This window comes from Pongo abelii, chromosome 9 (genome assembly GCF_028885655.2).
Source record: "Pongo abelii isolate AG06213 chromosome 9, NHGRI_mPonAbe1-v2.0_pri, whole genome shotgun sequence".
In the NCBI taxonomy this organism is placed as follows: Eukaryota; Metazoa; Chordata; class Mammalia; order Primates; family Hominidae; genus Pongo; species Pongo abelii.
In genome coordinates this window covers 68,087,971-68,101,357 of record NC_071994.2, presented here as the reverse complement: position 1 = coordinate 68,101,357, position 13,387 = coordinate 68,087,971, and the positions used below count along the sequence as shown (strand labels likewise).

General features: G+C 39.9%; 1 protein-coding gene across 6 annotated transcripts in view; it reads right to left on the bottom strand.

Moving 5' to 3' along the window:
- DENND5A (DENN domain containing 5A) overlaps positions 1-13,387 on the bottom strand; it is a 129,482-nt gene that overhangs the window by 68,560 nt on the left and 47,535 nt on the right. For 4 of the 6 annotated variants that reach the window (XM_024255110.3, XM_024255108.2, XM_024255109.3 and 1 more), the window contains exons 2-4: positions 5,528-5,599; positions 4,648-4,757; positions 1,638-2,295 (exon numbers count right to left, since the gene is read on the bottom strand). In XM_024255110.3, coding sequence (XP_024110878.1) covers positions 1,638-2,295; positions 4,648-4,757; positions 5,528-5,599 — 840 coding nt within the window. The remainder of the gene's footprint in view (positions 1-1,637; positions 2,296-4,647; positions 4,758-5,527; positions 5,600-13,387) is intronic. The other 2 variants (XM_054524687.1, XM_054524690.2) reach the window with 1 other exon arrangement.

Here is a 13,387-nt window from a genome sequence, read left to right as displayed (position 1 = left end):
TAATATAATGCACTGAGAGAAGCACAATATCACTTCTATGGTATTTTAGGCAAAAAATTTATAATCTGAATCTAATCATGAAAACACCAGACAAAACCAAATTAAGGGACAGTCTATAAAAGAACTTGCTTGTACTCTTCAAAAATGTCTGTGTCATGAAAGACAAAGGCTGAGAAACTCACAACTAAAAGCAATGCATGATATGGCACTAGATCCTGAATAAGGAATTTTTTTAAATTATCATAACAGACATTATCGGGTACTAGAGAAACTTTAATATAGTATTGTCTCATTGTTAGGTTTTCCAAATTTGATCAATGATAGTTATTGAAGAGAATGTTTTTATTCTTAGGAAATAAACACATGAGTATTTAGGAGTCACAATAACTCTCAATGGTTCAGTTATGTTCACACACAGAGAGAGATCGTAATAAAGCAAATGTGGCAAAATGTTAACAATTAGTGAATTTGGGATAGGGTATACAAGAGTCTTTTGAACACTCCTTGCAACTCTTCCATAAGCTAGAAATTATTTTAAAATAAAAAGTAAAAAAAATTGAAAACTCTCATGGCTATCTAAGAGCCATCTAAGAATAAAAGCCAAAGTCCTTGCAATGGCCTACAAGATTCTATACAATTTGGCCTCCAGTTAAGTCTCTAACACCATCTCCTACTACACTCCTGCTCATTCACTCCATTCCATCCACCCAGCTTCTGGTTCTTGAATACATGAAGCACATTCTTGTCTTAGACTGTTTATACTTCCTGTGCCCTTTGCCTGGAATACTTTTCCTACAGATATTAACAGATCACTCAGGGATGCCTACCTAACCACTCTATTATAAACTGGAACTTCTCTTCCCCAAATACTATCCTTTTCCCTGTTTTATTTTTCTTTATAACCCTTATTAAATACCTTACAAACTACATATTTTATGTATTTATTTAAGCACCTCTCTTCTCCCACTAAAATTTAAGTTCCACTATAGCAACAATTTTTCTGTCTTGTACACCACTACCCTTGAAACAACAACGCCTGGCACCTAGTGCACTCTCAGTAAATATGTACTGAATGAACGAATTTCATGTTACTAGCCTGGCTCATTAAGTAAGCATCTGTTTCTTTCTAATCTACTTTACTATTTTGTCCAAATATGCTGCTTACACTCAACCTCCCATTTATAAAAACAATTCAGTTAAGCAAACAACAAAAAGAAGCAACACACCCACATTTTCTCAATATATAAAGGATTATCCTTTGTGAATCCTCAATTTTACTAGGCTGAGAAAGAGGCAGAAATAACTCTGTAGAATGACAGAACAGAATTGATGGAAAGTCAGCTTCCTGTGACCATCACCTCCTACCCACCCCTCTTTTCACTTCAATCAGAAGGGACATAGGAAGCAGTGTTCCCCTCCAAGACTGGAATGCCCAGCAAAAGGCCATGAAGATAGTTAATCAGAAATACTGGCCCTCTCATATCTATCAATTTGCCATCCACCACCTACCTGCAAAAGATCTGGGTTTTGCTCAAACTGTAATAGCTCTTAACCTTTACAGTCAGCCCCACTGTATCTGAACATGGAAAGCAAGGAAGCCTGAGGCAGGCAGAAGGCTCTAGTAAGCACTGACTTACGCTGTGAGTAGAGCAGGATTTGAAACTCCAGAAGGGCACAAGTAAAAAGCTGAAACACATTCTCCACCCCGAGCAGTTCAAAAACCTCTTTGACAGGAAAGTCAAATAGGGGAAGCTCATTGGTACTTGGTCTCTGGCAGATTATTGGCCCATAGACTCCAGAAAACTTCAACGACCGGCCAGGAGGTGGGAGTGGCACCTCGTACAGTACGTTGTATATGTAGCTCTCAAGAGGCAGTGGAGGGGGCTGAGGTGAAGTGACTGCCTGGTGGAGTTGCTCCAGCACGCTCCGACATGCCTTCATGAAAGACATGGGTGTGATGAGGCAGATGCACTTAGAGACGTAGAGAGTGTCCCGGCTAATGTCATAGGAGTTGAAGCGCTGCAGTTTGGTCACAGGAGTGTCTTCACCATCCTCCATGCTGCTCTGGTCTCTGCCATCAGCAGGGGGAGCATGTAGGACATCATACTCAGCATTGTGCATGTGGTAGAGGGTCTGCATTGCACTGCAGATCTGCTTGCTAGTCACCTCTTCATAAAAAGTGAGGGCAAACCCAAATGTCCGAGAGCCATCCTCCCTTGTGATAATAAAGGCATGGAACTGGGGCTCCCTGGGATCAGCCTGGGTCTTGAATGCCAGCCCTTTGGGCATACATAGCTGCAAAAGACAAGGCAACAGGCAGTGAGAACACTCACTGGCAATCCTCTTTCAGAACACCATCGCTATTTATTTATTTATAGAGCACCTACTAAGCTGAGCGTGTATCTGGCTTAAAGCTCTCTCTTTCTAATGCAAGACATGCAAGTAAATAAAATCATAATGCAGTCATCAGGGATATACAAAAGTGTATGCAAAGTACTATAGGAACACAGAACAGATAACTCAGCCTGGGAATATCAGAAAAAGCTACAAAAATGGGCCAGGTGCAGTGGCTCACATCTGTAATCCCAGCACTTTGGGAGGCCAAGGCAGGTGGATCGCTTGAGGCCAGCAGTTCAAGACCAGCCTGGGCATGGCGAAACCCTGTCTCTACTAAAAATACAAAAATTAACCAGGTGTGCTGGTACACGCCTATAATCCCAGCCACTGGGGAGGCCGAGGCATAAGAATCACTTGACCCAGGAGACAGAGGTTGCAGTGAGCCAAGATCATGCACTGCACTCCAGCCTGAGCGACAGAGCAAGACTCTGTCACCAAAAAAAGGTAATGTTAGAGTTCATCAAGTACACAAGGGATAGAAGGGTATTTTGGGGACAAGAAGAAAATGCACAAAGACATGGAGATAAAAGAAAACTTGGAGAATTTAGGAAATGGTAGGTGGTTAAGCATGACAGCATGACAGAGAGTAAGATATGTATATTAGGAGATGATGCTAGAAATATATCTAAAAACCAGATAGATGCAACTATATACCTAAAAATAAAACAAACTTGTAAATAGTATTGGACTATCACCTCACAAAATTCTGTCATTAGTAAAACTTCTTTTTACATCAAAAAGTATGCTCATTTCATATAAACCAAGGAGATGACATAATCAGGATAAAGATGTACTATTTTCACTGTAATTCAGACGGGTTATATAAAGAAACTTGGATAGTTAATCAAACTGACCTGAATCAATCAGTTCCCATTTTCCAGTTTTACATGAACCTGGCTATACAAATAAAATATGATATCCTGGGTTAACAAACACAAGGACCTATATTATATTATATCTATTAGCCTTAAACTTGACTTCCCAAAGGCTAGGTATTTCTAGAATATAGCATGTTAAAATGAAATAAACGCTAGACTAGGAGTCAAAAAACTTGAGGCTCTCAAAGACAGTTTCTTCATCTGTGAAATAATAATATAGTTTCTTCTCCCTACTTCACAGGGTTTTTGTGTGCATCAAACAAGACCATCCTCTAAAAACTACAGAATGCTATTAAAAATGTAATAGAAGGCCAGGTGCAGTGGCTCACGCCTATAGTCGCAGCACTTTGGGAGGTCAAGGTGGGCTGACTGTTTGAGCCCAGGAATTTGAGAACAGCCTGGACAATACAGCAAAACCCTGTTTCTGTAAAAAAATATACAAAAAAGTAGCCAGGCATAGTGTCGTGCACCAGTATTCCCAGCTACTCGGGTGGCTGAGGTGGGAGGATCACTTGAGCTCAGGAGGATGAGTCTGCAGTGAGGCAAGATCACACCACTGCTCTCCAACAGCCTGGGCGACAGAGTGAGACCCTGTCTCAAAAGCAAATGTAATAGAGGCAGTACAAAGATAAGGTTAAGAGCAGAGGTCTGGAACCAGACTACAGTGCTCAAACTCCAACTCAACTACTTATTGGCCATGCGAGCTTGAATACATTACCTAACCTCTTTGGATCTTAATTTCTTCATCTGTAAAATATGTACGTGTGTATCTGTTTATTTAATACTACCCATGTAAGGAGTATTGTGAGGATTAAATAAGTTAATTCATGTAAAATGCTTATTAGAGTGCCTAGCACAAGGTGAATATTCAATAAAGGTTAGCTTACTCATAGTGGTATATTCTTCCACAGGAGATTTTTAAATGCTGTCCTATCTAAAATTATGATGAAACAAAAAAATGAAAATAAAATTATGATGAAACAAAAATACCCACTTCTGTCATATTACTGAGATATATACAGTGCAGAATGAGAGAAAACAATTTTAAACTAGTGAAGTTTAAAATTAACTCATCATATAATCTCAATGCAATAAATAATCAACAGATCAGGACCACAAAATAAGTTCACTGACACAATACTATGTATTTCTCTGACACAACAGAAACACATTATAACTTTTAGCATATTTAATATATTCTGAATATCTGGTATTTTGACCAAAATGCAGAATAATAAATAATATGCATTATAATCCTTTCTTCAAAAGTTACTGGTATTTGGTGGGACCACTGCTACCACAGCCTGAACTCACAATCCTATTATAAATTACTCTGTAAATTATCTCATACTTGTGGCTAACAAATACCAACCATTCCTACTGCATCTTGGTCAAAGGGATTCCATTCTACGTTCTCAGGATATCGTGCAAGGACCTTAGATTTGAATGTGCGTCTCAATGGTGTCTGCTCAAAATTTTCTCCTGTAAGAAAAAGAATGAAGCAAATCATCTCTACAAAATCCCTTTAAGTCACAGGGTTATAAATGTCTGAGCTTGGTAGTCCAGCAAGGTACAGAAATGAAGGCAAGGAGGTTAGTATGCCAACCATCTAAGAATAAGAATAGGAAAGGCATTAAAGTTATTAGGTCAGTAAAGAAGCTGAAAAAGTATAGCATGGTTAATGTTAGACATCACTAGCTGTCAAGTTCTCCTTCAAAATGAAATTATTACTACAAACCCAATGGTTAATTTTCTTGGGAGAGAGTGAGAAAGCACAAGGAATGATAAGGATTGTATCTATCTTTTTTTTTCCCCTGAAAGCCACGTTTAATTTGCTTAAAGTCAACTAAAAACATCACAGAACCATATTTTCCTTAAAATTCAGAATAAACTACGCAATTCAAAGATCTCTGGGAAAAATACAAAGAAATGAAAAGATGTAACAAAGCAGATTTCAGGGTAAATCTAATGAGATATTCTGTCAATTCAGAATTACTTGAAATTTCCGGAATTGTCCTTTGTTTTCCCATTCCCCCTCCTAAAAACACTAAAGTATATTGAAATAAGAACATTAAAGTGAAGAGAGAAAGAACCAAAGAACCCACCACCTAGAGGGATACAAATCTGAAAAATCTAGTAGTCAAAAAAGCACAAGAAAGTTAGAAGGTCAAAGGTTACGAAATACCACTGGAGAGATATATGTAAGAACCATTAGAAAGCTTTGGGTGTTCTCAATTTTGTTTTGTTTTTACCTTCAGTCGTACTTGAAATGAAAGGGCTGGCACCATCCCTGGCTTTAGAAGCCTGTATGTACTGGCATAATGCTATATGATAAATGAAATAACAGAGTATTACAATAAAGCAGTGTTATTCAAACTTTTTTGACCATTATTCCAGTACAAATTACATTTTACATTATGAAGCAATAAACACATACATGTATGTGTATACGTAAATTTACCTAAAGCAAAAATTTCACAAAATAATACTTACCTTTACTATATATATAATGTCCTCTCATATTTCCTACTCTATATCATTAAAACAAAAAATGCTGACTGCAGGCCTACTAATGATCACAATTCAATTTGAAAAACATTATAATATGGTATAGTAGAATGAAGAGCTCAACTGATACCAAATTACCGTAAAGTCACCAGTGCTTTTATCTAAAAGTATATTATCTCAAATATTGCTTTTCCTAAGGAATTAGGGAGTGTGGGACAAATTAAATGCATATAAACAGTTCAAACAAATAAATTTTAGGTGTCGGGGAAACATAATCAAGGACAATTCAAGTGAATTCTATACCTGTTTACTGAGTAATCAAGGGACTTAGATATTGTGAGGAATAGAGATGAACCAGACAAAGCACATACCCTCAATGATCTCAATGTCAAATATACAGGAAAAAGAACATACACATACAAATAACCATTTCACTGGAAAGCTATTATCTGGGAGGCTCCAGATCTTTCACCTACATGGCCTAACCATTCAGAGTACACTTGCACAGGGTCCTGTTTGCGTGTGCTAGTTGATAGAATAAATTCTGTTACAAATATAGTTTTTCTAAGTTGGTCTGGAACCTAAAGGGACTTGTGATTATTAAGGAAAATGCATTCTTCACCATCACAGGATGAGATGCATCTAAGTCAGAAAGTCCTTTACCCTAAATCAATCCCAAAGGCACCTCAAAAGTTTCTAAAAGAGAAAAGTTTATAATAACTCTAAGGCACCTGTTTCTGAAACTAATAATAATTCCAGTCAGAAAGTTATTGCTTTTATAACTACAATCTCTCCTTTATTTTCTCTGAGGTTTTGTCCACCATCAGAAGCAGCAGCTCACTTTTTCACAATTTTCAAATTCTGATAGGACCCAACCTTCTTTCTGTTATTAAAAGCAAGTGCCACAATTTCATTCCTCTTATTTCCTGATCCTTCTTCCAAACAAATTCTTCTGAAACTTTCTTTTTGAGCAAATTTCATCCCTCAAAATACATTTGGTAATCTTCACTAAAGAAGATTGGCAAAAATCAGCAGGCAGCTGGTAATAGCTGCAGCAACAAAGTCCTACAGCTTATGTAGAGCTAGTCTCAGAGCTTTCTGTAACACCTGCAGAGCCCACCCACGGTAAGCCTGCACTTACTGTACAAAGTAATTAAGCAGCAAGCAGCTGACATAATGATCTCGTCTACAGTCTGAAATTCTTGGGATGTATTTTTAAACTGCATTTATGTCTGAAAGAAGATAACTGTTTCTTCCTCCTAAGCTTCTTCACTTTCAGTTATCAGTTTGCTCATTTCTTCCTAACTAGCCAGAAAATCCCCTCAGTAAAAACCACGAAATATCACAACAGAGAGAGGAATCAGGACAACTATCACTGTCCTCTGTAAAGGAAAGACGCCTTCCTAAAATGGCTCTAGGCGTCTATGGCCATAACCACCCTAAATGCGCCTGATCTCATCTAAAATGGCTGTAAGGAGCTCCCTAAGACATGACATGCGTGTGTGAGAAGACAGGAAAGCTGAGTGATTAAGGGGAGAACTTTTAAAAAGTGAGATGAAGAATGGAGCCAAAGGTGAGCAGGACCAGCTGATCTGAAGTGTGGTCAAAAGGCAGAGAAAGGCTATGAATCACTGGAGAAGTGATTGTTAGAGCCTCTGTCCCCACAACCACCTCTCCACATTTGCCCCTTCTTTAAATTAGCTAAGGGAAGAAGTCTTGTTAAAGAGTCTGGTTCTGAATAAAGGACTATACGGGGTGCCAAAGTTAGACAAACGTCCTTCTGTGAATTCGACTGGACCAGTAGCAAGAGCAAAGTATTTTCTCCATAAGGGGAAAGGAGATGTATAAAGAAGTATGAGGGCCCTGAAAACAAATCATATTCATTTCAGCCGCTCTACAAAGAGTGCCAGAAAAGGTAAGAGAAGGGGATTCACAAACCTAAGATTTTTTTTACTGAAGTGATTCACTCATCATTTACTTAGGGCTGAGTTTTAAGAATAAACAGTAAGGGGCTGGGCACAGTGGCTCATACCTGTAATCCCAGCACTTTGGGAGGCTAAGGTGGGCGGATCACTTGAGGTCAGGAGTTACAAACCAGCCTGGCCAACATGGTGAAACCCCATCTCTACTAAAAAATACAAAAATTAGCCGGGCGTAGTGGCGGACACCTGTAATCCCAACTAATCGGGAGGCTGAGGCAGGAGAATCACTTGAACCCGGGGGATGGAGGTTGCAGTGAGCTGAGATCACACCACTACACTCTAGCTTGGGTGACACAGCAAGACTCCATCTCAAAAAAAAAAAAAAGAAGAAACAGTAGGAAAACTTAATCCTCAAAAACACCTACATAGGCCCACCTCCTGAAACCTGTGTATCACAGGTACCTTAAATTCTCAATTATTTAGACCCTTTGAAATTCAAACAATATTAGGAATATGATATCACCACCACAACTGTCCTATTGTCCTAGAAACAATAACTAATTATTTGTCCAACACATATAGATTATACAAACATCAGCAGATCTGGATATAAGATCTAAAGCCCATTTCCAAGAACAATTTCAAAATTAGTCAACTACGTGTGAGTCTATCTTTGTGAATCTGCTTCCAAGGAAGTACAGTTCAAATCAATCATAACAGATTTTTTTTTAAAGCATACATGCCTTACAAGAACTTTTAATAGGTTTTTTATCTGTTCTGCTTTGACCAAGCCAGAAATAAACCGACATTTGTTGTTGCTGTTTTGAGATAAGGTCTCACTCTGTTGCCCAGGCTGGGGAGCAGCGGCGCAATCACGGCTCACTGCAGCTTCAACCTCCTGAGCTCAGGCTATCCTCCCACCTCAGCCTCAGGAGTATCTGGGACCACCACGCCCAGCTAATTGTTTAAATTTTTTTGTAGAGTCAGGGTCTAGCTAGGTTGCCCAGATTGCTCTCAAATTCCTGGGCTCACGCAATCCTCTGACTTCAGCCTCCCTTACAGGCATGCTCCACCACACCTAGTTTAAAGACATTTTTATATCTGGCCTCTTGAAGGTGATAGGGAGGATAATATAAAGATCTGTGAAACTACAATGGGAAAAAATTGATTTTATCAACAGACTATTTTATATCTAGTTCATACAGGTTCTGCTTCCAGTCACGGCAGAGTAGCTCCCTTCAGACCAACTTTCCTGCAGACAAGTATGAGCTTGTCTGGAGAATTAAAAAGCAAGAAGATTCTCAAGTAGGGAAAAAGGTCAGCACTTCAAAGAAGGTAATGATACTGGGTGAGTTTCCCTTTTTTATGGCTTCCAGTCAGGCAAGTACCTGTCTGTCATAAGAGGTGGGTAAAACTCAAAAACTCATAATCCTACTAGCTTAAGAAACCAGAGGGCAAATTTTAAGGCAAACCACAGCAGCTGGGAAGTGAAAGAGGGAAATTCCAGAGAGAACCACAGAAGGGAAGACCCAAAAATCTGTGTACAAACTCTGCCTACAAACCTAGCTGATCCCTGAACCACGCATGCATGGAGCAGACCCCAAGCAGCCAAGTTAAGGGTAAAAGAACTGAACTGAAATTTAAGTTGCCACTCACTACAGGGAAACAGTTAACTTAAAAATAATAACAATAATAATAATAAAATAAAAAAAGAATGCTCTCTGGAGGGAGGTAACAGAATTTAGTTCTTTACAATCCAGAATTGCTCAGCATATAAAGAAACAGGGAAATATGACCCATTCTCAAGAGAAGAGTCAATCAACAGAAACCAACCCTGAGTTTACTCAAATACCGGAATTAGCAAACAGGAATTTTAAAGCAGCTGTGATCATAATGAATGAAAAAATAGATCTCAGGCCAGACGTGGTGGCTCACTCCTGTAATCCCAGCACTTTGGGAGGCCAAGGCAGGAGAATCACGAGGTCAGGAGTTTGAGACAAGCCTGGCCAATATGGTGAAACCCCGTCTCTACTAAAAATATAAAAATCAGGCAGGCGTGGTGGCGTGCACCTGTAGTCCCAGTTACTGGGGAGGCTGAGGCAGAAGAATCTCTTGAGGTTGAGGTGGAGATTGCAGTGAGCCGAGATCGTGCCACTGCACTCCAGCCTGGGCAACAGAGCAAGACTCTGTCTCAAAAAAAAAAAAAGATCTCGACAGAGAAACAGACATTACAATGCAGTGGGCTGGCTTAAAAGCAGATTGGAAATGACAGAAGAGTTACTGACCTTGAAAAGAGAACAACAAAAATTATCCAATCAGAAATACAGAGAGAAAAAAGGATTAGAGAAAGAAAGAGCTGGCTGGGCGTGGTAGCTCACACTTGTAACCTCAGCACTTTGGGAGGCCAAGGTTGAGAGGACTGCTTGAGGTCAGGAGTTCAAGACCAGCCTAGGTAACACAGCAAGACCCCATCTCTACAAAATAAAATGTATACATTAAAAAAGAAAAGGGCAGCAGGAGAGAGGACCTCAGAGATGTGTGGGGCAACAAGTCTAACATAATATAATTGGAGTTCCAGAAGGAAAATAGAGAGAATGAGGCAGAAAACAATATTTGAAGAAGCAATAATCAAAATTTTTCCAAATTTGGTAATAGACAAAAATTTACAGATTCAAAAAGCTCAATGGACTCCAAGCAGTATAAATGCCAATAAAATAATACACAAGTACATCACAGACAAACTTCTGGAAACCAATGATAAGAGAGAACCTTGAAAAGAACTAGAAGAAAGGACACACATTATATTCAAGGGGAAGAAATTGAAATTACCACTGCCTTCTCATCAGAAACAATGAAGGCTAGAAAACATGGAACAACACAAGTACTGAAAAAAAAAAAACAAATAAATAAAAATCTGCCAAAACCAGAATTTTATGAACAGAAAAAATATCCTTCAAAAATGAAGGCAAACTAAAAACATTTTCAGGCAAAACAGAGAGAATTCATCACCATTAGACCTGTATAGGAATGAGAAAAGCCAATCACAGCACGTTATTTACGTATTATATGATTCCATTTATATAATATTCTTGAAACTATAAAATTAGAGAAACAAAGAATGGTGGGGAAGGGGGAGAGTTGGGTGGTTGTGGGGAGAGGAAGGTAGATGGGTGTGGCTATAAAAGGGCAACCCCAAGAATTCCTATGGTGATGGAACTCTTTGATACCTTGACTATATCAATGTCAAGTTCCTGGTTCTGATTTTTTTTTTTTTTTTTTTTTTTGAGACAGAGTTTCACTCTTGTTGCCCAGGCTGGAGTGCAATGGTACAATCTTGACTCACTTCAACATCCACCTCCCAGGTTCAAGCGATTCTCCTTCCTCAGCCTCCCGAGTAGCTGGGATTACAGGTGCCCGCCACCATATCCAGCTAATTTTTTTTGTATTTTTAATAGAGACGGGGTTTCACCACGTTGGCCAGGCTGGTCTCGAACTCCTGACCGCAGGCAATCCACCCGCCTCAGCCTCCCAAAGTGCTGGGATTACAGGCGTGAGTTTCTGATAATATCTATATAGTCCTGCAAGATGTCACCAATAAGGGAAGCTGGGTAGAGTGCACAGGGAATCTCTCTGTATTATTTCTTACAATTGCAAATAAATCTATAATTACCTCAAATTTAAAGTTTAACTTAAAAAAAAAAAAAAACTTTTTTTTAATGGTTCTAACAACCTCTCAGGGTTTTTAAAACAGAGGCTGCATGCAATACATTTAAAGCATTCAAAACTATACTGTGGGCAGGGTACGGTGGCTCACACCTGTAATCCCAGCACTTTGGGAGGCTGAGGTGGGTGCATCAACTGAGGTCAGGAGTTCAAGACCAGCTGGGCCAACATGGTGAAACCCTGTCTCTACCAAAACACAAAAATTAGCCAGGCATGGTGGCGGGTGCCTGTAATCCCAGCTACCCAGGAGGCTGAGATGGCACAATCGCTTGAACCCTGGAGACGATGGTTGCAGTGAGCCGAGATTGCACCACTGCACTCCAGCCTGGGTGGCTGAGCGAGACTCCATCTCCAGGAAAAAAAAAAAAAAAAGAAGAAGCGAGCCAGGGAGGGGACAAGGGAACCTCTCCTGTTTCAGTATCACATGGACTGCCTCAACTTACCATATCAACAGCAATCCTATAAGGTCTATTTCACATTATCTGTAGATTATCTGCAGCAAGAGTGATGAAATTCTTTCCTCTGCGAATGCATATGTCTAAGTTACTATGCTATCCTTTGCATACTGGCATTCTGGGATATCCTAAAATGATACTATTGGTGACCATGGTCATCAACTGAGTGTCATCCATGCTATAATCAGTTTATTTCCCACACTAAAAGATGGCACTGTATCTTTCCTGTTATAAACACTTGTGAAATAGACTGCCCAACAGCATGGTACTGCTACCAACTCACACTTCTACTTTTTGTGCATGTTGAGAGCTAGGTTGTTTTGTCTTCAACTCTCTGGCTGCTCCAGCATTTCAATTCTCCCTATCTTCCACACAATTTCTGAACCCCTATATAAATCAGAGGGCATCACCTGTCTGATGGTGGGGCACAATGTAGGAAGGGAAGAGATTACACATTTCTAATTAAATGAGAGTTAACCTTATGATTACTTTTATTAATAGATGACTTTCATTACTATCAGCACTTTTTAAATAGAGACACCTTAAATACAGGCACACATACACAATAAGGACTGCAGAGTTTTGGAAGCTATCACTCTTCCTTATCTCTTCTTCACATGAAATTAAAGTAATTTTACAACTCCTACACCGTAAAGAAGGTACTGTTCTTGAAGAGATAGGCTGTACCTTGGCCCACATCACCAGCTGACTGTGGTGCTCAGGAGTCAGACATTCGCAAATAAGTACCCAGAATACAAGCAATGAACTGTCCACTGCCCCCCAACCCCCACCCACAGGCCTTTTTGTTTTGTTTTTTTGAGACGGAGTCTCGCTCTGTCACCCAGGCTGGAGTGCAGTGGCACAATCTTGGTTCACTGCAACCTCTGCCTCCCAGGTTCAACTGATTCTCCTGCCTCGGCCTCCCAAGTAGCTGGGATTACAGGCGCCTGCCATCACGCTCAGCTAATCTTTCTATTTTTAGTACGGACTGGGTTTTGCCACATTAGCCAGACTGGTCTCGAACTCCTGACCTCAAGTGGTCGGTCGTTCACCTTGGCCTCCCAAAGTGCTGGGATTAAGGCATGAGTCACTGCACTGGCCCCACAGGCCACTTCTAAGTCCTCTTCCAAGGCACTAACCCAGGAAAGCTGCTTACCAGGCTTTTCAATGTAAATTTAAGGGAAACCCTGTTACTCCTGTTTTCTCAAGGCAGATTTGTTCACTCTCTTTCTCAATACTTTGTCAGATAGTTTTAGGTTTGTATACACAGCCATTATTTTTATTTATGTTTTGCCACCTGCTTAACATCTTCCAGGCACCACACGTGATCCAACTCATGTACCTAGTATTTCTAAAATGGCTGAACTTCTTATGTGACCAGTTTTAGAGAGACTAGGTTTGAGAGCCTATCCAGTCAGGACTGTTCCAAACTGCATCTAGGACAAACTGAAAACACTTTTGTTCACATTGCCTTCCCTTTAGCCCAGCCGAATGCCCTGCAGAG